The sequence below is a fragment of the Hylobates moloch genome, unplaced genomic scaffold (genome assembly GCF_009828535.3).
Source record: "Hylobates moloch isolate HMO894 unplaced genomic scaffold, HMol_V3 SCAFFOLD_9, whole genome shotgun sequence".
Taxonomy (NCBI): Eukaryota; Metazoa; Chordata; class Mammalia; order Primates; family Hylobatidae; genus Hylobates; species Hylobates moloch.
The window spans coordinates 21,809,508-21,836,352 of record NW_026652284.1 but is presented as its reverse complement, the minus strand read 5'-3'; the positions used below and the strand labels follow the sequence as shown (position 1 = coordinate 21,836,352).

General features: G+C 49.5%; 1 protein-coding gene across 4 annotated transcripts in view; it reads left to right on the top strand.

Annotated features, from left to right (window-relative positions):
* The first annotated feature begins 16,732 nt into the window (after positions 1-16,732).
* The window catches only part of ASAP3 (ArfGAP with SH3 domain, ankyrin repeat and PH domain 3), a 55,989-nt gene continuing 45,876 nt past the window's right edge, over positions 16,733-26,845 (top strand). For 3 of the 4 annotated variants that reach the window (XM_032759267.2, XM_058444394.1, XM_058444395.1), the window contains exon 1: positions 16,733-16,917. In XM_032759267.2, coding sequence (XP_032615158.1) covers positions 16,789-16,917 — 129 coding nt within the window. In that variant the 5' untranslated portion in view covers positions 16,733-16,788. The remainder of the gene's footprint in view (positions 16,918-26,845) is intronic. The other variant, XM_058444396.1, reaches the window with a different exon arrangement.

The following is a 26,845-nucleotide window of genomic DNA, read 5'->3' as shown; positions in this document are numbered from 1 at the left end:
AGCAGCAGTATCACCTGGAAATGTGAGACATGCATATTCAAGACCATGCCTCACACTGGGTGCGTTGGATCACTTGAGGTCAGGAGTTCAAGACAAGTCTGGCCAGCATGGTGAAACCCCATCTCTACTAAAAATAAAAAAAAATTAGCAGGGCATGGTAGTGGGCGCCTGTAATCCAAGCTACTGAGGAGGCTGAGGCAGGAGAATCACTTGAACCCAGTAGGCAGAGGATGTAGTGAGATCACACCACTGCACTCCAGCCTGGGCTACATAGTGAGACTGTCTCAAAAAAAAAAAAAAAAAAAGAACTTATGCAATTAACTACAGTGCTGTCCCGAACAAGGGTCATTTATTTATCAGACATTTATTGGGCATCTACCCTGTTCCAAGGTGGGGTCATAACTACTGCTCCCTCCTTGTCAAGGGTGTTTACCTGCCTTAAGAAATTGCTTCCTCTTTCCCTGGGTGGCCAAGGCCTGGCAGGTGTGCATCTGCAGCAGGGTTTTGTTTGTTTGTTTGTTTGTTTGTTTGTTTGTTTTGAGACAGGGTCTCTGTCACCCAGGCTGGAGTGCAGTGGCGTCATCTCGGCTCACTGCAAACTCCGCCTCCCAGGTTCATGCCATTCTCCTGCCTCAGCCTCCTGAGTAGCTGGGACTACAGGCGCCCGCCACCACGCCTGGCTAATTTTTTGTATTTTTAGTAAAGACAGGGTTTCACCGTGTTAGTCAGGATGGTCTCGATCTCCCGACCTCGTGATCTGCCCGCCTCGGCCTCCCAAAGTGCTGGGATTATAGGTGTGAGCCACTGCACCCGGCCGCAGCAGGATTCTTGAGGTGCCTCAAGCTCTGGGTTGCAGCAGGGATAGAAAACCAGACATTTCAGGGGATTCTGAGAGTTTCAAAGGGCTCAACAGTGTGACAATACTTTTTTGTTATGTATATTAAGCTGTTTACTTTGCTTGTAGATCTTTCCACAGATCCTGGAAGAGAGAACAGGTAATAAAACTGAAAACTGAACTTTGGAAAATCTGAGATACTGAGAACCATAAAAAGAACCAAAAGGGCTCTTCACTCATTTGTTCATTTGTTTCACAAAACTTTTCCTTTTTTTTTTTTTTTTTTTTTTGAGACAGAGTCTGTCTACGTCGCTCAGGCTAGCGTGCAGTGACGCGATCTTGGCTGTGCCTCCAGAGTTCAAGCAATTCTTGTGCCTCAGCCTCCTGAGTAGCTGGGACTACAGGCGCACACCACCACACCTGGCTAATTTTTGTATTTTTAGTAGAGATGGGGTTTTGCCATGTTGCACAGGCTGGTCTCGAACTCCTGACCTCAAGTCATCCGCCTGCCTCTGCCTCCCAAAGTGTTGGGATTACAGGCATGAGTCACTGAGCCCGGCCCACAAGCCTTTTTTGAGCATCTACTATGTGCCTGCCTCTGCCTGGTGCTAGGGAAACCATGCGCCCTCACTTTATGGAGCTTACAGCCAACTCTAATTCAAACCACATAAAGTTTATGGATTGAACATATATTTAAACAAACACCTTTGAGCCTCTATGTGCTGGCTGGTAGATCCCAAGCTTTAGCGCTCATCAGAATCAGAGGGCTTGTTAGAGTACAGCTTGCTGGGCTCTATCCCTAGAATTTCTGATTCAGTAGGTCAGGGGTGGGACCTAAAAATGGACATTTCTGAGCTGGGCGCGGTGGCTCATGCCTGTAATCCCAGCACTTTGGGAGGCCAAGGCAGGCAGCTCACCTGAAGTGGGGAGTTCAAGACCAGCCTGACCAACATAGAGAAACCCTGTTTCTACTAAAAACACAAAATTAGCCGGGTGTGGTGGCGTATGCCTGTAATCCCAGCTACTTGGGAGGCTGAGGCCAGAGAATTGCTTGAACCTGGGAGGTGGTGGTTGCGGTGAGCTGAGATTGTGTCATTGCATTCCAGCCTGGGCAACAAGAGTGAAAGTCCATCTAAAAAAAAAAGGGCATCTCTAACAAGCTCCAAGGTGACGTTGAGGATACTGGTCAGGAGGACCACTGCACCGGATAACATGCAATGCCCACACTGGGATTCAGACATTGCAAAATGTAAAAAAGAAAGAAAACAATCCTTATTCCTGAGGAGCTCACAGCCCAGTGGATTCACTCACTTGCTCATTCATTTATTCAACAAATTAGGACCTTGTGTGCATAACATCATTTAGCTTCCGGCCAAGCGTGGTAGCTCACACCTGTAATCCCAGCCCTTCGGGAGACAGATGGATCACTTAAGCCCATGTGTTTGAGACCAGCCTGGACAACATAGTGAAACCCCATCTCTACAAAAAATACAAAAATTAGCCAGGCATGGTTCTGGCATGCCTGTAGTCCCAGCCCTTTGAGAGGCTGAGCTGGAAGGATCACCTGAGCCCAGAAGGTCTAGGGTGCAGTGAGTCATAAGCATGCCACTGCACTCCAGTCTGGGCAACAGAGTGAGGCCCCGTCTCAAACAACCAAAAAAAAAAAACCACAAACAAACAAACAAAAATCTATTAGGTTGGTGCAAAAGTAATTGCGGTTTTCGCCATTAAAAGTTATGGCTAAATGGTTTCCGGCAAAACCCTATAAAGTAGGTATTGTTATTAGCCCTATGTTTATAAATGAGGAAATTGAGACTCAGAGAGGTTGGGCAGTGTGTACAAGGTCACACAGCATGTGATGGAGCCCAGGCCATGCATCCCCAGGAAACCCTACTGTTAACCTCTAGCCAAACTTCATGTATTATAAATATGTCGTTTAATAAAGTGTTATAAATGCCACCATCAAGGAAGAATGGAATGCTCTGGGAGCTCGGATGGGCTCCATCTATGGAAAGATGGACTCAGAGAGGGTTGGGGATGGGGCCTGAAGGAGATGCTTGCCAAAGGAAAGAAGGGGAGAAGGCTGCACAGCAGGCAGAAGTAGCTGTTTGGGAGAAGGCCAGCTGGCTCCATGGTTAAAATACGTAGAACAGGGCCAAGTGTGGTGGCTCACGCCTATAATCCCAGCACTTTGGGAGGCTGAGGCGGGAGGATTGCCTGAGCTCAGGAGTTCACCACCAGCCTGGGCAACACGGTGAAACCCTGTCTCTACTAAAATACAAAAATTTAGCCGGGTGTGGCGGCGTATGCCTGTAGTCCCAGCTACTCAGGAGGCTGAGGCAAGATAATTGCTTGAAACAAGTGACCACAGCAAAGGGTGACCAGCAGGATGCCCAGTGTATCTGTTGGCTGGTGGTTGTATTGACCCAATTATGGCCACACACCTCTTCCTGGAGTGTGCAGTCCCTCAATTAAAGGGATCCCTGACCACGCTGAGTGTTCCCCGGTCAGCGTTAGCGAGGCCTCTGCCCAGGCAGGTTATTTTCCCAGCATGGGGACCACTGCCCTCTGGTGGCCACTCTGCCAAATGCAGAAATTGGGAAAAGCTACCTTTTATTAAGATCTCTTTAGGGACTAGGTTTTAGTCTATGCAATCTTTTCAAAAACCTTATAGAATAGGCATTATTATCGCCAGTGAGGCTCAAAGAGGTGAATTTACTTATGTGAGGTCACACAGCTAGTAAGGGTGAGCAAGAGAGGCACTTCACCTGCCTCACCCTAGTCCTGGTCCTGGTGATACAACCAGACTCCAACGTGGCCATCTAAGCTCCAACACCCATACTTGTGACTTCCATGTGGTCCAGCCTCCTAACTGGCATTATGGGGGCTCCATTCTGACCTTTGAGATTTTCTGTGTGTGTACACTGCCAGATGCTGGGGAAACAAAGACACAGTCTTTTGCCCACAAACAGTCTGACTAGTGGTCCCTCAAATATAAACTGTGAGAAGACACCTGGCTTCAGGAGCAGCAAAGAAAGCATATTTGCATGTGTGTGTATTTGGTATTCTAAGGAAACAGGTCCTTGGGGAAGCCTGCAGGCAGTGTCCCAGCCACAGGGAATCCTCTTCCCAGACAATGCGTGCCCTAAGGCCAGCAATCCCCTATCCCACCACCACTACTAGGCTGTACTTTCAGGTCCCTGGGACAAGCCTGATCCTGTTATTTCTTTATTTTCTTCTTCTTTTTTTTGAGATGGAGACTCGCTCTGTCACCCAGGCTGGAGTGCAATGGCACGACCTGGGCTCACTGCAACCTCCGCCTCCCGGGTTCAAGTGATTCTCCTCCCTCAGCCTCCCAAGTAGTTGGGACTACAGGCGCCCGCCACATGCCCAGCTAAGTTTTGTATTTTTAGTAGAGACAGAGTTTCACCATATTGGCCAGGCTGGTCTCGAACTCCTGACCTTGTGATCTGTCCGCCTCAGCCTCCCAAAGTGCTGGGATTACAGGCGTGAGCTACTGCGCCTGGCCCCCTTTTTTTTTTTTTTTTTTTTTCTGAAATAGGGTCTCCCCCTGTTGCCCAGACCGAAGTGCAGTGGCACGATCACAGCTTACTGCAGCATCGACTTCCCGGGGCCAGGTCATCCTCCTATCTCAGCCTCTCAAGTAGCTGCGACTATAGATACACAACACCATGCCTAGCTGATTTTTGTATTTTTTTTAAGAGATGGGGTCTCACTAAGTTGCCCAGGCTGCTCTCAAACTCCTGGGCTCAAGCCATCCTCCTGCCTCAGCCTCCCAAAGTTTTGGGATTACAGGTATGAGCCTGGCCTCATTATTTCTCTACTTACACAAATCTTCCTCATGGTCTGAGCCCTTTTAGGACCACCACCTTCCCTTGAGCTCTGTAACCCTGGCAGGGCCACCAGCCACCAGGTTCTTTGGAGGTACTAGGGAAGCTTTTGTGGATGAATAACCATGAACTTGCAGTACAGTTGATCTGCTGTCACTTCTGACGTGCTTGTTATTTTCAGGAAAATGCTCACCAGTGTGAAGGTCATTCATTCCTTTGACCCAGACATACCCACCTCTTCTCATGTTGCCAGCTTTTTTTTGAGACAGAGTCTTGCTCTGTTGCCCAGACTGGAGTGCAGTGGCACAATCTCGGTTCACTGCAACCTCCACCTCCTGGGTTCAAGCGATTCTCATGCCTCAGCCTCTTGAGTAGCTGGGACTACAGGCGCACGCCACCAAGCCCGCTAATTTTTTTTTTTTTTTTTTTTTTTTTAGTAGAGATGGGGTTTCACCAGGCTGGTCTTGAACTCCTGACCTCAAGTGAACCGCTGTCCTCTGCCTCCCAAAGTGTTGGGATTACAGGCGTGAGCCACCGCTCCCGGCTGCCAGCACCTTTTTTCTAAGTGTCCAAGGCAGTAGTTTCCCCTAAAACCAATTCACAAGTTTTTATTGAGCACCTACTAGGAAGCCAAAACACAGGGAGAGGAAAATTTTAGAGGTAGAGCTTCAGGCCTTTTATTAAGAACCTGCAATTGTCCTAATTGGAGTTGTCCTAAGCCTGTTACTCCTCACATCCTAATTGTCCTAAGCCTGTTACTCTTCACATCACCCCAGGGGGAAGGGGAAGATGAATCTTTTTATAGCTGAGAAAGCAGCTTGGAGAGGGATAGGGACATATCCAGAATCACAGAGTAAGAGGCAGAGCTGAGATTTGAAGCCAGGTCTAGCCTGATGACAACATCTCAGCTTCTGTGCCTGTGGTTCTCAAAGTGTACTCCCCAGACCAGCAGCATCAGAATTACCTGGGTAGTTGTTAGAAATGCGGATGACTGGCCAGGCACGGTGGCTCACGCCTGTAATCCCAGCAATTCAGGAGGCCGAGGCGGGCGGATCACCTGAGGTCAGGAATTTGAGACAAGCCTGGCCAACATGGTGAAACCCTGTCTCTACTAAAAATACCAAAAATTAGCCAGGTGCAGTGGCGGGCGCCTGTAATCCCAGCTACTCAGGGGGCTGAGACAGGAGAGAATCGCTTGAACTCGGGAGGTGGAGGTTGCAGTGAGCCGAGATCGCACCATTGCACCCCAGCGTGGGTGACAGAGCGAGGCTATGTCTTAAAAAAAAAAAAAAAAGGCCGGGCGCGGTGGCTCACGCTTGTAATCCCAGCACTTTGGGAGACCGAGGCGGGCGGATCACGAAGTCCGGCGATCGAGACCACGGTGAAACCCCGTCTCTACTAAAAATACAAAAAAAATTAGCCGGGCGTCGTGGCGGGCGCCTGTAGTCCCAGCTACTCGGAGAGGCTGAGGCAGGAGAATGGCGTGAACCCGGGAGGCGGAGCTTGCAGTGAGCCGAGATTGCGCCACTGCACTCCAGCCTGGGCGACAGAGCGAGACTCTGTCTCAAAAAAAAGAAATGCAGATGACCAGGTCCCATTCCACATCAAATGAATCTGAAATTCTGGATGTTGGCCCCAGGAGTCTGCATTTTAATAAGTCCTCCAGGTGATTCAGATGCACGCTCAAGTGTGAGAACTGCTGACCTATGCTGCGGTGGACTCCGTGGTCCAGGTGCCCACGCTTAGATGGGAACGACCCCCAACTGGTACATACACAAACAACTCCCGTCAAGACAAATTCCATAATAGCAACAGTGGAGGGAGACTCATTCTGGAGGTTCTGAAAGGGTTTCATGGAAGAGGCAACATTTGAACTTGACCATAATCAATGGAAGGACTTTCAAGATCATAAATGGAAGAAAAGGGCTTTCAGGTAGAGTGGAAGCAAGGAAGCCAGAAAGTACCTATTCATAAAATGGGAATATAGGTCAATTCATGACATGCTTTGCCTGCTAGGCTGACACATCTTGCCCTTATCCTGGAAGCAGTGGGAATCCCTGATCCTTGGAAGCTTTTTTTTTGGGGGGGGGGGACGGAGTCTCGCTCTGTCACCCAGGCTGTAGTACAGTGGCGCGATCTCGGCTCACTGCAAGCTCTACCTCCCAGGTTCACGCCATTCTCCTGCCTCAGCCTCCCGAGTAGCTGGGACTACAGGTGCCCGCCATCATGCCCGGCTAATTTTTTTTGTATTTTTAGTAGAGACGGGGTTTCACCGTGTTAGCCAGGATGGTCTCGAACTCCTGACCTCATGATCCGCCCGCCTTGGCCTCCCAAAGTGCTGGGATTACAGGCGTGAGCCACCGCGCCCGGCTCCCTGGTAGCTTTTTGAGCACAGGTGTACTCATAGCTCAAAGTCCCTATAAGTCATTGCCCAACAACAGTGTTATTTTTGTTTTGTTTTGTTTTGTTTTGTTTTGTGTTTTTGAGACGGAGTCTCGCTCTGTCGTCTAGGCTGGAGTGCAGTGGCATGATCTCGGCTCACTGCAACTTCTGCCTCCTAGGTTCAAGCAATTCTCTGCCTCAGCCTCCTGAGTAGCTGGAATTATAGGTGCCTGCCATCACACTCGGCTAATTTTTTTGTATTTTTAATAGAGACGGGTCTTCACCATCTTGGCCAGGCTGGTCTTGAATTCCTGACCTCGTGATCCACCTGCCTCAGCCTCCCGAAGTGCTGGGATTATAGGCGTGAGCCACTGCGCCTGGCCAACAGTGTTTTCTTACTTACCCATCATAGTAGGCAGAATAATGCCCCACTCCCAAAAGATGTCCAATGTCCTAATCCCCCGAACCTGTGAATATGTGATATTACATGGCAAGGGAAAATTAAGATTACAGGTGATCAGATTGCTAATCAGCTGACCCTGAGATGGGTGATTATCTTGGATTATCTAGGTAGACCTAACATAATCATAGTCCTGACTGGTCACAGTGGGTCATGCCTGTAATCTTAGCATGTTGGGAGGCTGAGGCAGGCGGATCATCTGAGGCTAGGAGTTCGAGACCAGCCTGACCAACATGGCGAAACCCGGTCCCTACTAAAAATACAAAAAAATTTAGCCGAGTATGGTGGTGTGCGCCTGTAATCCCAGTGACTCAGGAGGCTGAGGCACGAGAATTGCTTCAGCCTGGGAGGTGGAGGATGCAGTGAGCCAAGATCACACCACTGCACTCCAGCCTGGGTGACAATTTGAGACTCTGTCTCAAATAATAATAATAATAATCATCATCATCATCATCATCATCGTCATAGTCTTTTTGTTTTTTGAGACAGGATCTCATTCTGTCGCCCAGGCTGGAGTGCAGTGGTGTGATCACAGTTCATTGCAGCCTCAACCTCCCTTGGCCCAGGTGATCCTCCTGCCTCAGCCTCCCGAGTAGTTGGGACTACAGGTGTGTGCCACCACACCCAGCAAATTTTTTGTAGAGATGGAGTTTTGCCACATTGCCCAGGCTGATCTTGAACTCCTGGGCTCAGGTGATTTGCCTGCCTCAGCATTCCAAAGTTCTGGGATTACAAGCATGAGCTACCACACCTGGCCAATCGCAGTTTAAATTGGGTGGTCAGGATAAGCCTCCCTGAGATGGTGGCATTTGGGCTAAGACTTGGCAGAAAGAAGTGAGAACATTGGCCATGTGAATATCTGTGGGAAGAGCATGCCAGGCAGGAGGAGCAGTCAGTGCAAAGGTCCTGGGGCACAAGTGTGCCAAGTGTATTCAAGGAACACTAAGGAAGTCAATGTGACTGGAGCAGGGGAGGAGACGGAGAGTGAGAAGGGATGAGGTCAGAGGAAGGCAGATTAGGTAAGACCTTCAGGCCATGCAAGGCTTGGCTTTTGGCTTGAGTGAGAGGCATTAGAGGGTTTTGCAGAGCGCAATGACATGATCTGGTATCAGAGTCACCTGCTGCTCAGTTGAGAATAGGCTATAGGCCGGGCATGGTGGCTCACACCTGTAATCCTAGCACTCTGAGAGGCCAAGATGGGTGGATCACTTGAGGTCAGGTGTTCAAGACCAGCCTGGCCAACATGGTGAAGCCCCATCTCTACTAAAAATACAAAAATTAGCTGGGCATGGTGGCACATGCCTGTAATTCCAGCTATTTGGGAGGATGAGGCATGAGAATTGCTTGAAGCTGGGAGGTTGCAGTGAGCCAAGATTGTGCCACTGCACTCCAACTTGGGCAACAGAGCGAGACCCTCTCTCAAAAAAAAAAAAAAAAAAAAAGAATAGGCTGTAGAACAGCCAGGGTGGAAGCAGAGAGCACAATGAAGCCTCCTGCAGTGATCCAGGCAAGAGATCACGATGGCTTGGACCAGGCCACTAGCGGTGGAATGATGAGGAGTGGGGTTCTAGATATATTTTAGGGCTAGAGCCAGTGGATTTCATGATGCGGGGTGTGAGAGAAAGAGTCAAGAATGTTCATCCTGAACGCTAGAAAATGGAAGTTGTAGGCCGGGCGCAGTGGCTCACACCTGTAATCCTAGCACTTTGGGAGGCCGAGGTTGGCGGATCACGAGGTCAGGAGTTCAAGACCAGCATGACCAACATGGTGAAACTCTGTCTCTACTAAAAATACAAAAATTAGCTGGGCATGGCGGCGCACACCTGTAATCCCAGCTACTCGGGAGGCTGAGGCAGGAGAATCGCTTGAACCCGGGAGGCGGAGGTTGCAGTGAGCCGCGATTATGCCATTGCACTCCAGCCTGGGCAACACAGCGAGACTCTGTCTCAAAAAAAAAAAAAAAAGAAGAAAATGGAAGTTGCCACCAGTTTAGATGAGGAAGAGGTGTGTGCATGTGTGTGCATGTATGCATGTGTGTGTGCGTAGCTGCTTTGGGTAGGGAAGCCAGGAATTCAGCTTTGCATAGGTTAAGTTCAAGAAGGCCCCTTAGACTTCCAGGCAGACGTGTCTGGAGGCAGTTGGATATAGTAATCTGCAGGTCAAGGGAGAGGGTCCAGGCTGGAGTTACAAGTTGGGAATCATCAGGATCTAGATGATATTTAAAGCCATGGGACTGGGTGGAATCCCCAAGGGAGTGAGCACGGAGAGTGGAGAGGAATCCTCAGTGCCGAGAAATCAGAAAGAAGTGGAGGAACCAACCAAGGAGTTCAAGAAGGAGCCACCAGTAAGAGAGGAAGAAAATCAAAGCAGTGTGGTGTCTTGAGGCCAAGTGAAGAAATCGGGGAGACATTAGGCAGCTGCTGGAGGGGCTGCAGGATGAGGACTGAGCATTGACCTCTGGGTTCAGCGGGTGGGGGGGTCACTGGTGGCCTTGATGAGAGCAGTTCAGTGGCTGGTGGGAGCAAAATTCTGATCAGGCGGAGTTTAAGAGAATATCACAAGGCCAGGCATGGTGGCATACACCTGTAGTTGCAATGACTCTGGAGGTTGAGGCAGGAGGATCGGTCAAGGTTACAGAGCCATGATCATGCCACTGTGCTCCAGCCTGGGGGACAGAGCGAGACCCTGTCTCTAACCAGTGGCATGATCAAAGCTGTGTATAGCCTCACACTCCTGGGCTCAAGCAATCCTCCCACCTCAGCCTCCCGAGTAGCAGAACGTAACAGGACTACAGACACGTGCCATCACACCTGACTAATTTTTAAATTTTTTGTAGAAGCGAAGTCTCACTATGTTGCCCAGGTTGGTCTGAAACTCCTGGGCTCAAGTGATCCTTATGCCTCAGCCTCCCAAAGGCATGAGCCATTGTGCCCAACCCCTTGATGGTTTGATTTTATCTGGAAAAAAACTTGCTCCAGAGAGCAAGCATCCTGGGACCTCTCTGAGCTCATTTCTTACCCTTCCCACTGCTTCACCCCAGAGGACTCTCCTCTTGGCAAATGGCAGTTTGCCAGTGAACCAAAATCAAGCACAAGAATCTAATAATACCATCATAGGTGTTTAAACTAGAATGACTCCATCTTGAATAGGGGCTGGATAAAATAAGGCTGAGACCTACTGGCCTGCATTCCCAGAAAGCTGGGCATTCTAAGTTACAGGATGAGATACAGGTCACAAAGACGTTGCTGATAAAACTGGCTGTGGTAAATAAGCCAGCCAAAATCCACCAAAACCAAGATTGCTGCAAAGTGACCTCTGGTCATCCTCACTGCTCATTATATGCTAATTGTAATACAGTAGCATGCTAAGAGACACTCCCACTAGTGCCATGACAGTTTACAAATGCCATGGCAACGTCAGGAAGTTACCCTAGAGGGTCTAAAAAGGGGAGGAACTCCCAGTTCTGAGCACCCCTTTCCGGGAAAACTCATGAATAATCCACCCCGTTTCGCATATAATCAAGAAATGACCATAAAAATGCGCAACCAGCAGCCCCTGGGGGCTGCTTTGCCTATGGGTTATCCATTCTGTATTCCTTTACTTTCCTAATAAACTTGCTTTCACTTTATGGACTTTGTGCGAGATCCAAGAACCCTCTCTTGGGGTCTCAACCCCTTTCTGGTAACGGTACCAGCAGAGGACTGTTCAAGCAGTTGCTCCTGACTCTCTATTTATTGATTGTATGCAGAAATGAGGAGAGGCTATCTTGAGAGGTTCTATTTTTAAAATTATGGCACTGAAAGTACAGTATTTGCATTAGGTACATCAAACACTTGGAATCCTTACAGTTTTCTCTCCTTCTCTATTTTGATCCAATATAAACATAGTCGGGCATGACATACTATCAAACACCTATAGATTACTTAAAGATTACCCTAAACCTGGAAGTTCAGAAAAAATTTCACTGTAATTGAATTGTTCACATAATATTTAAGTAAAAACAAAAAGTTATTTTACTTAAAAAGAGAGAGAGAGAGAATGGCCAGGCTCAGTGGCTTAGACCTATAATTCCAGCACTTTGGGAGGCTGAGGAGGGAGGATCGCTTGAGCTCAAGAGTTCAAGACCAGCCTGGGCAAAGTGAGACCCCTGCCCCCCGACCTCCATATAAAAATTAAAAGTGGGCCGGGCGCGGTGGCTCACGCTTGTAATCCCAGCACTTTGGGAGGCCGAGGCGGGCGGATCACGAGGTCAGGAGATCGAGACCACGGTGAAACCCCGTCTCTAATAAAAATACAAAAAATTAGCCGGGCGTGGTGGCGGGCGCCTGTAGTCCCAGCAACTCGGGCAGGAGAATGGCGTGAACCTGGGAGGCAGAGCTTGCAGTAAGCTGACATTGTGCCACTGCACTCCACCCTGGGTGACAGAGCCAGACTCTTTCTCAAAAAATAAAAAAAATTAAAAGTTAGGCCAGTGTAGTGGCACGTATCTGTGGTCCCAGGTACTTGGGAGGCTGAGATGGGAGGATCCCTTGAGCCCAGGAGGTTTAGACTATAGTGAGCCATGATCATGCCACTGCACTCCAGCCCGGGTGACAAAGTGAGACCCTGTCTCAAAATAATAACAATAAAACAAAACAAAGAAGGCTTTGAAGTCATGCAGACCTGGGTTGGAATCCTGGTTATATTACTTATTCATTCTGACTTTATACAAATTAATCTCTCTGAGCTTTAATTTCAGTGAGATGGGAAGCATAATGTCACCTACTTCATAGGGTTGCTGTGTATTGAGTGAGCTATCACTTGTATAGCCCTTGGCCCTGTGACTAGTACATAGTAAATAAATAAATAAATAGGTGGGCCAGAGCCCCAGACCAGAAAACCGATTATTACCGTCCACAGTGGTAATTGCTGTGGTGGGGGATACTGGGTCCCGTAGGAGTCCAGAGTAAGTACATTAAGGAAGGGTTCTTGGAGGAATTGACATCTAAGTTGGCCCGCTGAAAGGACATGGGACAGCATTACAGACAGAGGGGAGAACAGTGAAGGGGCTCAATCACAGTGGGGACAGAGAGGCGAGAGATTAGCCTGTGAATGGCAGGAGTAGCAAGACCATGCAGGGCTAGACGTCCATGAAAAGAAGTTTGGCTTTTATTCAGAGAGCAATGCCGGGGGCACTGAAGAAAGTTCTAAGCAGAGGAGCAACAGAACAGATATGCAAGATTAGGGGCTGGGAGACCAGCGAGGAAGTGAAAGGTGGTGGTGGTCTGGACTGGGGTTGGCCTGCAGATGGAGAAGGTGGTCTCATTGGTGAGACTAGTGACAAGACTTGTTTGAGGGGAGGTTGGTAGAAGAAGGGAGGAGAGGATGACTCCGAGGGGGTGCATGGTAGTGCCTTCCATCAAGACAGGGACAGAAAACAATCTGGTGCAAGAGGTGGGCGTACGAGATGGTGAGTTCAGTTTTGGACCTGTAGAGTTTGAGGTGTCTGTCTGTGAGACAGTGAAATGAAACTGTCTCATAGGCAGCTGGATACATAGATCTTGAACTAGAGAAGAGTACAGGCTGGAAATACAGCCTTGGAAGATGTGATTGGCTCAGTAATGGCTCCCAAAGATATCCAGGTCCTAATCCATGGAACCTGTAAATGGCACTTATATAGCAAAAGAGATTTTGCAGATGCGATTGAATTAAGGATTTTGAGATGGGGAGATTATCCTGGATTATCTGGATAGGCCCTAAATGTAATTACAAATGTCCTTATAAAAGGGAGGCTGAACACTTTGGGAGGTCCAGGTGGGAGGACCACTTGAGGTCAGGAGTTTGAGACCGGTCTGGCCAACACAGTGAAACCCTGTCTCTACTAAAAATACAAAAATAAATAAATAAATAAATAAATAAATAAATAAATAAAAATAAAAATAAAAAATTAGCCAGGTGTGGTGGCATGCGCCTGTAATTCCAGCTACTCGGGAGGCTGAGGCACAAAAATCCGTTGAACCTGGCAAGTAGAGGTTGCAGTGAGCCAAGATCACACCACTGCACTCCAGCCTGGGCGACAGAGCGGCATCATGCCTCAAAAAAAAAAAAAAAAAAAAAGAAAGAGAGAGAGAGGTTGAATTAGCCGGGCGTGGTGTCATGCACCTGCAGTCCCAGCTACTCAGGAGGCTGAGGTGGGAGGATCACAAAACCCCAGGAGGTTGAGACTTCAGTGAGCTGTGATCACTCCACTGCTTGGAGTGACAGAATGAGACCCTGCCTCAAAAAAAAAAAAAGAGGGGGCCAGGCACCATGGCTCATGCCTGTAATCCCAGAACTTTGGGAGGCCGAGGTGGGTGGATCTCCTGAGGTCAGGAGTTCGAGACCAGCCTGACCAACATTGAGAAACCCCATCTCTACTAAACATACAAAATTAGCTGGGCATAGTGGTACATGCCTGTAATCCCAGCTACTCTGGAGGCTGAGGCAGGAGAACCACTCGAACCCGGGAGGCGGAGGTTGTGGTGAGTTGAGATCACATCATTGCACTTCAGCCTGGGCAACAAGAGCGAAACTCCATCTCAAAAAAAAAAAAGAAGAAGAAGAGGGGTGGGGAGGCTGGGTGAAATTTGACCACAGGGAAGACGGCAAGTAAGATGCTTGAAGACGCTGCTGCCCTTGAAGGTGGAAGGTGCCATAAGCCAAAGAATGCAAAAACTACAGCTCTCAAAGCTGCAAAAGCAAGAAAACAGATGCTCCCTTATAGCATCCAGAGGTAGTACAGCCCCACTGATACCTTGATTTTAGCCCAGTGAAAGTTATTGCAGACTTGTGACCTCCAGACATGTAAAAGAATAAATGTGGCCAGGCACGGTGGCTCATGCCTGTAATCCCAGCACTCTGGGAGGCCAAGGTGGGCAGATCACCCGAGGTCAGAAGTTCGAGACCAGCCTGGCCAACATGGCGAAACCCCGTCTCTACTAAAAAATACAAAAATTAGCTGGGTGTGGTGGCATGTGCCTGTAATCCCAGCTACTCGGGAGGCTGAGGGAAGTTAGTGGTGATTTGTTATAGCAGCAACAGGAAACTAGTACAGAAGACATCAACATTACCGTTGGGATTGGATAAAGAAATCCAGGAAGGCTAATAGGGTGAGACATGCAGAGGATTTAGCAGAGAGCTCCCAACGACTCCAGCATTTAAGATCCCTGCGGAGAAAGTGCATCTCAGAAAAGGCTCTTGGAGCAGCCAGAGGGAGGAGGGCCACCAAGGAAAATAGTTCTCCTAGGATTCAGGGGAAAGGGTGTTTCAAGGAGAAGGGAGTGGTTAACATTGTCAGATGCTCCCAGAAGTCAAGCAAGAAAAGTGCCTGAGCTCAGGAGTTTGAGGCTGCCCTGAGCTACGATCATTGCACTGCACTTCAGCCTGGGCAACAGAGTGAGACCTTGTCTCTAAAAATGAATAACAAGAAAAGTGCCTATTTGGTTTCAAGAGGAGAAGCTGACCTTGAAAGAACTCTTGGAATAGTTGTCTTCTCTATCATATGGTACACATTTTTTTCCAATTTTTAATTCTTTTTTCTTTCTTTCTTTTCTGTTTTTTTTTTTTTTTTTTTTGAGACAGGGTCTCACTTTGTCACCTAGGCTGGAGTGCAATAGCAGGATCTCAGCTCACTGCAAACTTGACCTCCTAGGTTTAAGCCATTTTCCTGCCTCAGCCCACCAAGTAGCTGGGACTACAGGCAAGAGCCACCACGCCGGGCTAATTTTTGTGTATTTTGTAGAGACAAGGTTTCGCCGTGTTACTCAGGTTGGCCTTGAACTCCTGAACGATCCGCTAACCTCGGCTTCCCAAAGTGCTAAGATTACAGGCATGAGCCACCGCGCCCGTCAACTTTTAATTCTATTACACAGTAGTATATGGTCATTGTATAAAAGTTAGGATATACAGATTCACCAAAAGAAAAGAAAATTACTCATAATGTCTTCAGCTAGTAATATTTTAGTGCTTATCTTAACGGGTTTTTTTCTTTTCTTTTCTGTGCGAGAAAAGAAAAGATTCTCTCAATCGCCGCCCTGTGGGGTAAAACACCATGAGGCCATTTTAAGAGGGGGAAATTCAGGCTTAGAGAGGCAAGCAATTTATCCAAAGTAACCAAGATTGGAATCTAGGTTCCTCTGACTCCAAAACCAATGTTCCTTGACGCGGTGCTTTCCTAGCTTTTTACTTGGAGAACTTTTCCCCAGAGGACCTCAGGCTTCAGAACTAAAACTAAGTGGATTTCTATCCTGAACCCCATCCCTCATCCGCCCCAAAGGATGGTGAGCCAGATTAAGGGGTGAAAGGCAGGAGCAGGAAGAGTAAAGGCGTGGGTGCGATCTACGGTCGGGTAAGAGGGAACTGGTACACGAACGTGTTCGGTTTTTCGCAACATCACAGTCAAGCGGGCATCAGGCTTCCCATTGTACAGATAAGGAAGCTGAGGTTCCAGGAGGAGAAGTAATTTCCCCCAAGTCACACAGCTAGCCAGGGGCCCCGAGCCACATATCCCCGGGGCGGCGGGGGTTATCAGGAGGGAGTCCCCGGATGCCTGCAGAGCTGAGGCTAAGAGCTGGGCGTACGCAGCAAGGGAGGGGTGGGGCGATTCGGGGCGGAGCGAGGCAAGGAGATTGGGCGGGACTGGGGAGAGAGGAGGGAAGGGTGGCGGGGGGGCGGGTAGGGCAGAAGGGGCGAGGTCATGGGGAACTCGGAACGAATCAGCAGAGGAGGGAGGAAGAGGCAGGGGGCTCTAAGACTGGGCGCGGAGATGGAGCAGCCTGGGCAGTGCGAGGGAGGAGGATTTGGAAGACCCAGAGCGGGATGAAACGGGACAGAGCCCTGGAAGGGCAAGGATGGGGGAAGGCGGAGGAGTTTCGACCGAGGCCAGGGGCGGGGCATCGAGCCAGGGGGAGGGGTCTGAGGCGGTGAGGGGCTGGGGGCGTGGCCGAGGGGGCCGGCGAGGGGCCGGGGAAGCGGCCTGAGGCGGCGCGGGGCGGAGACCGGACCCGGGGCCGGGGCGGGGACCGGGGCCAGGGCCGGGGCCTGGACCGTGGCGGTGGAGGACGGCGAGGAGCCGGGGGCGGGGCCGTCCCAGCTGAGGATCGGAGAGCGGCTGGAGGGCCGGGGGCGGGGCGTGCAGAGGGGCGGGGCGTGCGGAGGCCGGGACGGCGCCCCCGGCCGGCTCAGCGCGGAGCAGCTCAGTGCCCCCCGCGCCCCGCTGCGGCAGCCCCACGCTCGCGCCCGCCATGCCGGAGCAGTTCAGCGTCGCCGAGTTCCTGGCCGTCACCGCGGAGGACCTCAGCTCCCCGGCTGGGGCTGCCGCCTTCGCCGCCAAGATGCCCCGGTACCGGGGGGCGGCGCTGGTGCGGGAGGAGGTGAGGGGGCCGAGGCGGGAGGGGTCCGGGGGTCGGCGCCGGGCCTGGCCTTGACCTCCACAGGCGTGTCGCACCCGAGCTGCGACGGCCCTTCACCGCGCCCCGAAACCTGCCCCCTCCCTAGGTCTGGGAGGACCGAGCGCATCTCCAACAGCTGCGTCCTCACCGTCGAGGCGGGGGGAGGCCCGAGGGACCGTTTTGGGGGGCCTCGAGGTCACTTCGATGACAAACTCCACAGGTCGGGGGACGTACCCCAAGTGCCCCGCGTGACCGCCTCATCACATATGTGTTTGCCTAGCGCCTTCCAGCCTCAGTTTGCGTTTTCATCTTCGGAGCCCCACAAGTTTGCCCCCGAGTCACTCTCCTGAGATGCAGGCTTCCCGCCTCAGTCCTGAACTTTCTTCCCCCCGGCTGCAGAGAGGCCCTCTCCCCCTTGCGGCTGGTTCGGAGATTTGGCCCGCGTTTGTGGAATGAATGCGGATGGGAAGGCGCCAGGAGCCGGGGTTCACCTTGGCCGGGCTGTTGGCAAGTTTATCGTCTCCTCTCCCCTCCCCTCTCCTCTTTGTCTTTCCCAGCAAAGCGTCCCAGGCCTTTTCTTTCGGCCTTGCAGGCTGCCCCACCCCATTCCCATGCTCTTCGGAGTTCCTTCCATTCCTCTTCTCCGAACCTGCTTCAGCTTTCCCCAGCTCCTCTGCAAGGAATATTCTAGGACAGACACCCCGTGGCCTTGGTCCAACGGAGAATAATGTGTTTTTGCAGCTCCTCATCCAAAGGATGCCCTCAATTTGGGTGGCATTTTGGACCTCAGCAAAGGCTCTAGCCTTCCACCCTTCACCCTAAGTGTACTAGGCACCCACTGCGTGGCAGATACAAAGCTCAGTAGTTCATAACATCCTGCGCCAGTGTCAGGAAATCTCTCCTTCTCTTCTCTCTTGGCAGGCTGACCCTCCATCTCGGAGTCTGTTTGTATCACTTTGTAAGGGTGATAGAGGATTGTGGAAGGAGCATCGACTTTGGGGAAGGCAGACCTTTTTTCTGTCTTTTTTTTTTTTGAGACGGAGTCTCGCTGTGTCGCCCAGGCTGGAGTGCAGTGGCGCCATCTTGGCTCAATGCAAACTCCGCCTCCCAGGTTCGTGTGAACCTCCTGCCTCAGCCTCCCAAGTAGCTGGGACTACAGGCGCCCGCCACCACGCCTGGCTAATTTTTTTTTTGTATTTTTAGTAGAGACGGGGTTTCACCCTGTTAGCCAGGATGGTCTCGATCTCCTGACCTCATGATCCACCCGTCTCGGCCTCCCAAAGTGTTGGGATTACAGGTGTGAGCCACCGCGCCCAGCCAAGGCAGACCTTTTTTCAAACGCTGGCTCTGCAGTTTGCCATTTGGGTGAACGTGGGCATGTGACCTGTTCTGTCATCTGTGGAGTGGGGGTAATAATGTGTACCTCACATGAGACAATGCATATAAAGCATGTATCTTTTTTTTGGAGACAGTCTTGCTCTGTCTCCCAGGCTGGAGTACAGTGGTGCGATCTCGGCTGACTGCAATCTCTGCCTCCCGGGTTCAAGCAATTCTCAAGCAGCTGGAATTACAGGCATGCGCTACCACATCCAGCTCATATTTGTAGTTTTAGCAGAGACAGGGTTTCACCATATTGGTCAGGCCGTTCTTGAACTCCTGAGCTCAGGCAATCTATCCGCCTTGGCCTCTCAAAGTGCTAGGATTATAGGCCTGAGCCACTGTGCTGGCCCATGCCTCTTGATAAATGGAATGATTATCATCAGGTTAATCGGCAGATCTCTTTAGACAGCGATTGGGTCTCTTTTGTCTTCATTTGTCTCACAGAGCCTCGCCTTGTCTCATTTGTCTCACGGAGCCTAGCCTACTACTTTTCACATAGTAGGGGTACATGTTTTATTAAAATAAGAAGCAGCCGGTCAGGTTTGGCTTCCTTCCTTGGGCAGAACCAGTAGCTTGGAGTCCACTGCCTGTGGATGTGGGTTATGTTTTACTGTGGGGCTCACAGGGAAACAGCGCTGTCCAGCCCACCCTTTGGAGAGCTTCCTGAGGTTTGTCTTCATAGCCTCACATTTCATGACCCAGAATAGCTCAGTGCCATCCACATTCTTAGGGATTTCATGGTTCATCCTTCTCCCCAGGTTGTTCATTAGAATCTTAGAGCAGGAGAAGGGGCTCCAATATGAACCTTATCCGGACAGAAATGCCCATTTATGCCCATACATCTGGCCTTGCCTGGCTGTGTAAGTGTAAGCACTGTGTGTTGGGGGAGGGGCCCTTAGAATGGGTCTGGAGGCCGAAGAAGGCTCTTCAGGGCTCAGCTTTGCCCCAATTCAGGCAAGACAAAATCCATCCTCCGTTGCCTTCAGATTTTTGGTTTGGTGCATGTAGAGGTTCGTTGTTACAACAGAAAGGCTTGTGGCACCTAAACACAGCTTTTCTCTTCAGCATTTCAGGGCCCAAAAAGTTAGAGTCTGAACTTTGGATTAGACTTCCCTGAGGTTTCCTGTTTGGTTTTGCATTTGCATTTATATTTTGCGATTACATTGTGTTTACACGTAGTTTGATGCTGCAATTTTTTCCCCCAGTTCTGGGCTTGACTAACCCACCCCCAGGCTTGTAGCTCTATTTGACTGAATCAAAATGCAACTGATTCTCAAGTCAAGTCTTCCAGTTCTGACTGGTTTCCTGGGAGTAACTAGGGACCCTGTCCTGGGACTTGCAGCCCTTTTGTACAGTCCTGCTGGGAAGGACCCTGGGCAGATCACAGGAAACTAGAATGTCAGGGCTGAGGGACCCTTTTAAGATAGAGACCAGCTAGAAACTCTCTCAGATAAGTTGGAGAAACTGATGTCCAGAGAGGCCAAGAGACTTGTCCAAGCTCCTGCGGTTGGATAATGTGAAAGTTAGCATTTCTACCCACGTGTTCTACCCCTGGTCCTGTTCTCTTTCCTTTTAAAGTCCATCTGTCTGTCCTCCCTACGTAACTTCTCTGAACCTCGTTATTTTATCCTTAAAATGGATCTGTTAATCACTCCCTGCTTACCTTACTGGGTTGTTAAAGTTTTTTGTGTTCAATTATGAAGCACCATGCAAATGTGAGGGAGTATATTAAGATAGTCATTATGTCAACCAGCCTCTTCCTGTCTTGGGCCCGTTTATGCCCATCATCTCGTTGATATTCACAACAACAGGTGAAACCGGGCCTAGGGCAGTGGAGGCAGCTGCCCTGTGTCACATAGTGGGTCTCTCTGACTCTGCTGTGCTCTGCCTGGGCTCTATCCAGCTCTCTGTGCCATCTCTATGGACATGAAGGACGCTAAGGACATAAAGATGCTACTTTGATTTGCTGACTGACTAGAGAGAAGTAGCCTGTTACAGGAAGATCAGTAAGAACCCCAGGAGTTTGTCCTGAGTCCCCAGAGAAAGGTACAGTCAATGCCATAAGAGGCAAGTGGAGCAGGAGAGGGAGAGAGCAGTAAGGACTGGTGCAGTGAGGGAAGAGTTCCTGGAGGAGGTGACACTTCCAGGTAGAAGGATAGATGAACCCCACTTAGCGGAGAGTGAATTCAGAGACTGGTGGGAAGAGAGCATATTGAGAACCAAGTAAGCCATTTTGACCACAGCTAAGAATTCATACTATATTGTGTGCCTCAAACTGCTAGTGGACACACCCCCTCCAGTAGGTCTCAGATGAAGCAGTCTGCCACAAATAGGAGATCTTCAAAGGCTTGTTTTGTATATATTTTTGAAATTTTAAAATAAAGTTTTAATTCGACAAGTGGCAAATTTATTATTATTTTATTTTTTGAGACAGGGTCTCACTCTGTAACCCAGGCTAGAGTACAGTGGCACAATCATGGCTCACCACAGCCTCAACCTCCCGGGCTCAGGTGATTTTCCCACCTCAGCCCCCTGAGTAGCTAGGATTACTGGAGCTGGGTTAATTTTTGTATTTTTTGTAGGGCTGGGGTTTCACTATGTTGCCCGGCTGGTCTTGAACTCCTGGACTCAAGTGATCTGCCCACCTCAGCCTCCAAAAATGTTAGGATTACAGGCGTAAGCCGCTATGCTCAGCCGGGGCATAATTTGTAATAAGTAATTTAAAACATAACAGAAAAGGCCTATGAACAACTATCTCAATCCCTATATTCTCCTCAGAGGTAATTGCTATGGAAATGTACATGCTTCCCAATGTATGTCCTCATGGAAAATATATTATCAGTGGGGAAATGGGAGTGGCCGGGGGAATGTTTACCTAAATTGGTATCAGGTCTTATAATGCACAGTTTAAATTGTTTTGGAGTTACATTTTTCTTTTCCTTTGTGACTTTTGCTTTTTTGAATCTTGTTTTATAAAGGATTTCCTTCTTAATTTTTAATATTCTTGTGAATTTTACAATTTGCTTTGTAAAATGTATTTTAGTGTTAAAATTGTGTAATCTTAGAGATTGTTTGCAAGAAACATAAACCCTGTCAAGCTTGTTTCTGTTGGAGGGAAATTTGTTTGTTTGTTTTTTGATCGTCAGAGAAGAAGGTTGAGGGAAATTGGCTTTAAAGAATTAGAGGTGCCTCATGGGACTGAAGAGCTGGAGGTAAAAGTACACCTCTCCAGGGCCTGGAACTGGAGGCTGGGAAGTTGTCAGGAACTAAGGCAGCTGCTTCGTCATTCTTGTTCTCTCCTGCCTCTGCTTCTCTCTGCACATCTGATCAGTGCTTTCGCTCATTCATCATCACACAGGCCCCAAAGCACAGCCCCCATGCTCACGTGACCTCACTGGGCCAGTGTCTAAAGGTAACCGGACACAAGATTGAGCCAGTCTCATGTCCCACTTCCAAGTTCCTGGCAGAGGTTGACAGCCTGGCCCAGCTTCTGGACTGGTTCCAGTAGCTGGGTCTCCACCCCTGGTTTCATCAGCAGAGGTCATGGAGGGAAAGTGACAGGCAGAGTAAACATGTCCATTGAGACCTATGGTGTGGGAGGGGGCACTTCTCAGAGAAGGGGCAGGGCCTGGAAAATCCCCTCAGAAGTATCTATGGCGATTCCTCTTTATTTCACACAGTCCAGGTTCCAGGGAGAGGTGCTGTGCACATCCTGTTCTGTACCTCCCTGGTTTAGATCATTTATGCATACTCTCAGGTATAGAAGAACTCGTTTAGAAAACTCAGGTATAGGAGTTTTTATATTTTTTATTTTTTAATTTTTTTTGAGACAGAGTCTCGCTCTGTTGTGCAGGCCAGAGTGCAGTGGTGCAATCTCAGCTCACTGTGAGCTCCACCTCCCGGGTTCACGCCATTCTTCTGCCTCAGCTTCCCGAGTAGCTGGGACTACAGGTGCCCACCACCACACCCGGATAATTTTTTGTATTTTTAGTAGAGATGGGGTTTCACCGTGTTAGCCAGGATGGTCTCGTTCTCCTGACCTCGTGATCCGCCCACCTCGTCCTCTCAAAGTGCTGGCATTACAGGCGTGAGCCACTGCACCTGGCTGGAGTTTTTTTTTTTTTTTTTTTTTTTAAGACAGAGTTTCACTCTTGTCAGCCAGGCTGGAGTGCAATGGCACGATCTGGGCTCACTGCAACCTTCACCTCCCAGGTTCAAGCGATTCTCCTGCCTCAGCCTCCCGAGTAGCTGGGATTACAGGTGCCTGCCACCATGCCTGGCTAATTTTTGTATTTTCAGTAGAGACGGGGTTTCACCATGTTCGCCAGGCTGGTCTCAAACTCCTGACCTCAGGTGATCTGCCCACCTCTGCCTCCCAAAGTGCTGGGATTACAGGCGTGAGCCACTGCGCCCAGCCAGGTATAGGAGTTTAAAAGATTTAAAAGATTAGAATGCTAAGGGGGTGCAGCAAGACTTGGAGGGTTTTGAATGCCAGTTGAGCATTCTGACTTTTTGTTGGGCAGTGGGGACCAGTGCGCCCAATCATGTTGCTCAAGGAATGGATGAGGTTGGCCCTGCCAGCATAGTGCCTGGGGGACTGCTCCATGCCAGGCCCTGCATGAGGCACTGGGCAGATGCATCGCTCAGTTGAAGAGATGCAGTCCCTGCCCTGTGGACCTTAGAGTCTTCTGGCAAAGCCTGACAGTAAGCAGGTAAACAAATAAGTCACAGCCGGGTGCAGTGGCTTATGCCTGTAATGCCAGCACTTTGGGAGGCCAAGGTGAGAGGATCACTTGAGCACAGGAGGTTGAGGCTGCAGTGAACCCTGATGGTGCCACTGCATGTGCTAGCCTAGGTGATAGAGCAAGACCCTGTCTCCAAAATAAAACAAACAGAAAGAACAAATGTCAGAAGTTGCTCATTGTACTAAGTGGCACGAAGACTTATCCTCCTCGTCAAGGCCTTCTTTGAGGTTTGTTCCGGGTCCTCATCTCTTCAGGGAATCTTGTCCACACGTGTGGCCTTAGTTACCTCCCATCTCCAGGTGACTCACACATTTGTACCTGTAGCCCAGATCCTCATGTCCCAGTGCATACTTGACCACACTCCTAACTTCCCCCAGGCTCCCTTCCAGAGCTCTTTTCACAATGAGTGGTGTGACCTCTCACTTCCACGTGTGCCCCTCATCACCAAGGATCATCAGTTTTACCTTCTTTTTTTTTTTTTTAAGACGAAGTCTCGCTCTGTTGCCCAGGCTGGAGTGCAGTGGCATGATCTCGGCTCACTGCAACCTCCGTCTCCTGGGTTCAAGTGATTCTCCTGCCTCAGCCTCCCCAAGGCAGATGGATCACCTGAGGTCAGGAGTGTGAGACCAGCCTGGCCAACATGGTGAAACCCTGTCTCTCCTAAAAATACAAAAATTAGCTGGGTGTGGTGGCACGTGCCTGTAATCCCAGCTCCTCGGGAGGCTGAGGCACGAGAATCGCTTGAACCCGGGAGGTGGAGGTTGCAGTGAGCCCAGGTCACGCCATTGTACTCCAGCCTGGGCGACAGAACAACGCTCTGTCCCCCCAACAAAATATTATTTTATTAAGATCTAATTTGTCAATAGATTTTGACTTCTATGAGAATAGAAACTAATCTCACCCTAGTATTTACCATAGAACCGTAGTGTGGTTTCAGAAAATATTAGTTGAATAACAAATAAATGAAAGAAAAAACTAAAAAGGAGCATTCATAGAGAATAATGGTATGGGGGTGATCCAGATGGAGGGGACATCTTAGGCAAAGGCGCTGAGGCAGTAAAGAAGCTGAAGTATATGTGACCCTGAAAGGGGGCCCAAGGGGCAAAAGCACTGAGATGGGCAAAGGGAATAGTGGCACCTGCTGAGTTCGGGTGGCGGTGGCAAGGCCATATTCAAGTTTAATGGCCCTGGTAGTGAGTTTAAGTTTTATTTCATATACAGGAAAGCAACATAATCCAGTTTATATTTTAGAAAGATCGTATCAGTTGCCGTGTGGAAACTAGATTGGAAGGGCCAGGAGAGGACCTAAGGAAGCCATGCTGTTATTTAGGAAAGAGATGATGGTGGTGTGGATAGGGTTGTGGTTGGTGGAGGAGGAGAGAAGTGCACAGATTGTAGAAGTGTTTTATAAGCAGTCAAGATTTGTTGATGGAGTACATGTGGGCAGTGCTCAAGACTGGGTTCCACATTTCTTTTTTTCTTTTTCTTTCTTTTTTTTTTTTTGTTTGATTGGGATGGAGTCTCACTCTGTTGCCCAGGCTGGAGTTCAGTGGCACCATCTCGGCTTACTGCAACCTCCACCTCCTGGTTCAAGTGATTCTCCTGCTTCAGCCTCCCAAGTACCTGGGATTACAAGCGCCCGCTACCACACCCAGCTAATTTTTGTATTTTTAATAGAGATGGGATTTCACCATGTTGGCCAGCTGTTCTCAAACTCCTGACCTCAAATGATCCGCCCGCCTCAGCCTCCCAAAGTGCTGGGATTACGAGTGTGAGCCACTGTGCCTGGCCTTAAATTTCTGATGGAAGGGTGCCATATACCGAGAAGGGGAAATCTGGCAGGGGAACAGGTTTGGGGAGAAATCAAGAAATCATTTTTTTTTTTTTTAATTTTTTGTTTTTTAGAGACAGGGTCTCCTTCTTTTGCCCAGGCTGGAATGCTGTGGTGCAATCATAGCTTACCACAGCCTTGAATTCCTGGGCTTAAGCAATCCTCCTGCCTCCACAGGCACATGCCACCACATCCTTGCTAATTTGTTTCTTCTTTTGGTAGAGATGAGGTCTCGTTGTGTTGCCTAGGCTGGTCTCAAACTCTTGGGCTTAAGTGATCCTCTTGCCTTGCCCTCCCAAAGTGTTAGGGTTACAAGCATGAGCCACTTGCCCCTGGCCAGGAATTCTATCTGTATATCTTTATAGGTCTTGAGACATCCAAGCGGAGATGTCAAGAAGGCAGTATGTGAGTTTGGAATTCAAAGGAACGGGCTGGAGATACACATTGGAGAGCTGTCAGCATCGAGACAGTGGGTTTCAAACCTGCATCTGTGTCAGAATCACCTGGCGTCATTCCCAGAGAGTATGATTCAGTGGAGGTATCTTAGGCTTTTTCTGGCAAGCAAGAGAAACCATCCTGAGCTGATTTAAGCAGAAAAGGGCTGCAGTGAAAGGGAATGTTCAGTAGATCACAGAATTTCTGGGAAGTTGGAAAATGGGCTGGGCAGCAGGCAGGATCTCAGCCAAAATCATGCCACGGAGCCAATTTGGCAGGACACTGCTGCCACACACTAAATGCCATCGCTGTGTCACTGTCCCCTGGACACTAGGCACCATTGCTGCAGTTGCCACCAGCATTGGAATGTATCTTCCACTGTGCTCCTGATTCAAAGTCTGTAGTGAGGGCTTCTGATTGGTTGAGCTTAGGTATAAGGGAGGCTGGAAAAGCAAGAATTTGTTGTTTTCAGCTTTCATAGGAGGTGAAACTCTGCCAAGACTTGTGCAGTGAGGAAGTCCCCAGACATAGGAAGGAGGTCAGGTGCCAGACTGGCACACAATGACAGATGTACTTGACAGCAGGTTTGCCAGCTTGTGGGAGTGTCTGGGAATCTGCATTTAAACCAGCACCCTGGAAATTCCCATGCAGGTGCTGCCTGAATCATATTTGCATCCATTGCTTGAACTGGTACTTAAAGCTGTGGGGGCTGGGTGCGGTGGCCCACACCCGTAATCCTAGCACTTTGGGAGGCTGAGGCAGGGGGACCACTTGAGGTCAGGAGTTTGAGACCAGCCTGGCCAACATGGCGAAACCCCGTCTCACTAAAAATGCAAACAATTAGCCAGGCGCGGTGGCACGCACCGGTAATCTCAGCTATTCGGAGGCTGAGGTAGGAGAATCACTTGAACCTGGGAGATGGAGGTTGCAGTGAGCTGAGATTGCGCCACTGCACTCTAGCCTGGGTGAAAGGGCAAGACTGTGTCTCAAAACAATAAAAAAATAAAAAATAAATAAAGCTGTGGAATGGACAAGATCACCTAGAGAGAGGAATGAAGAAGGCCCAGGCCCAAGCCCTAGGGACCCTCAGTATCAAGAGATTGGGATAGGAAGAGGAATTAATAAAGGAGACCAAGAACGGGCTGCCAGTAGGGAAGGAAGGAAATAAGACAGTGTTGTGCCTCAGAAGCCAGGAGAGAAGTGTTCTGAGGAGAAGGGGTGCTCGGCTCTGTTAGATGCTGCCCAGATGCCCAGAGGTAAAATAAGACAATGACAGAGACACAGCCTCTGGCTTTGGCAACATGGAGGTCATTGGGAACCTTAAGAGCAGATTTATGGCTCACTCCTGTAATCCCAGCACTTTGGGGGGCTGAGGTGGGTGGATCACCTGAGGTCAGGAGTTCGAGACCAGCCTGGCCAACATGGCAAAACCCCATCTCTACTAAAAATACAAAAATTAGCCAGGCATGTTGGTGGGCACCTATAATCCCAGCTACTCAGGAGGCTGAGGCACGAGAAT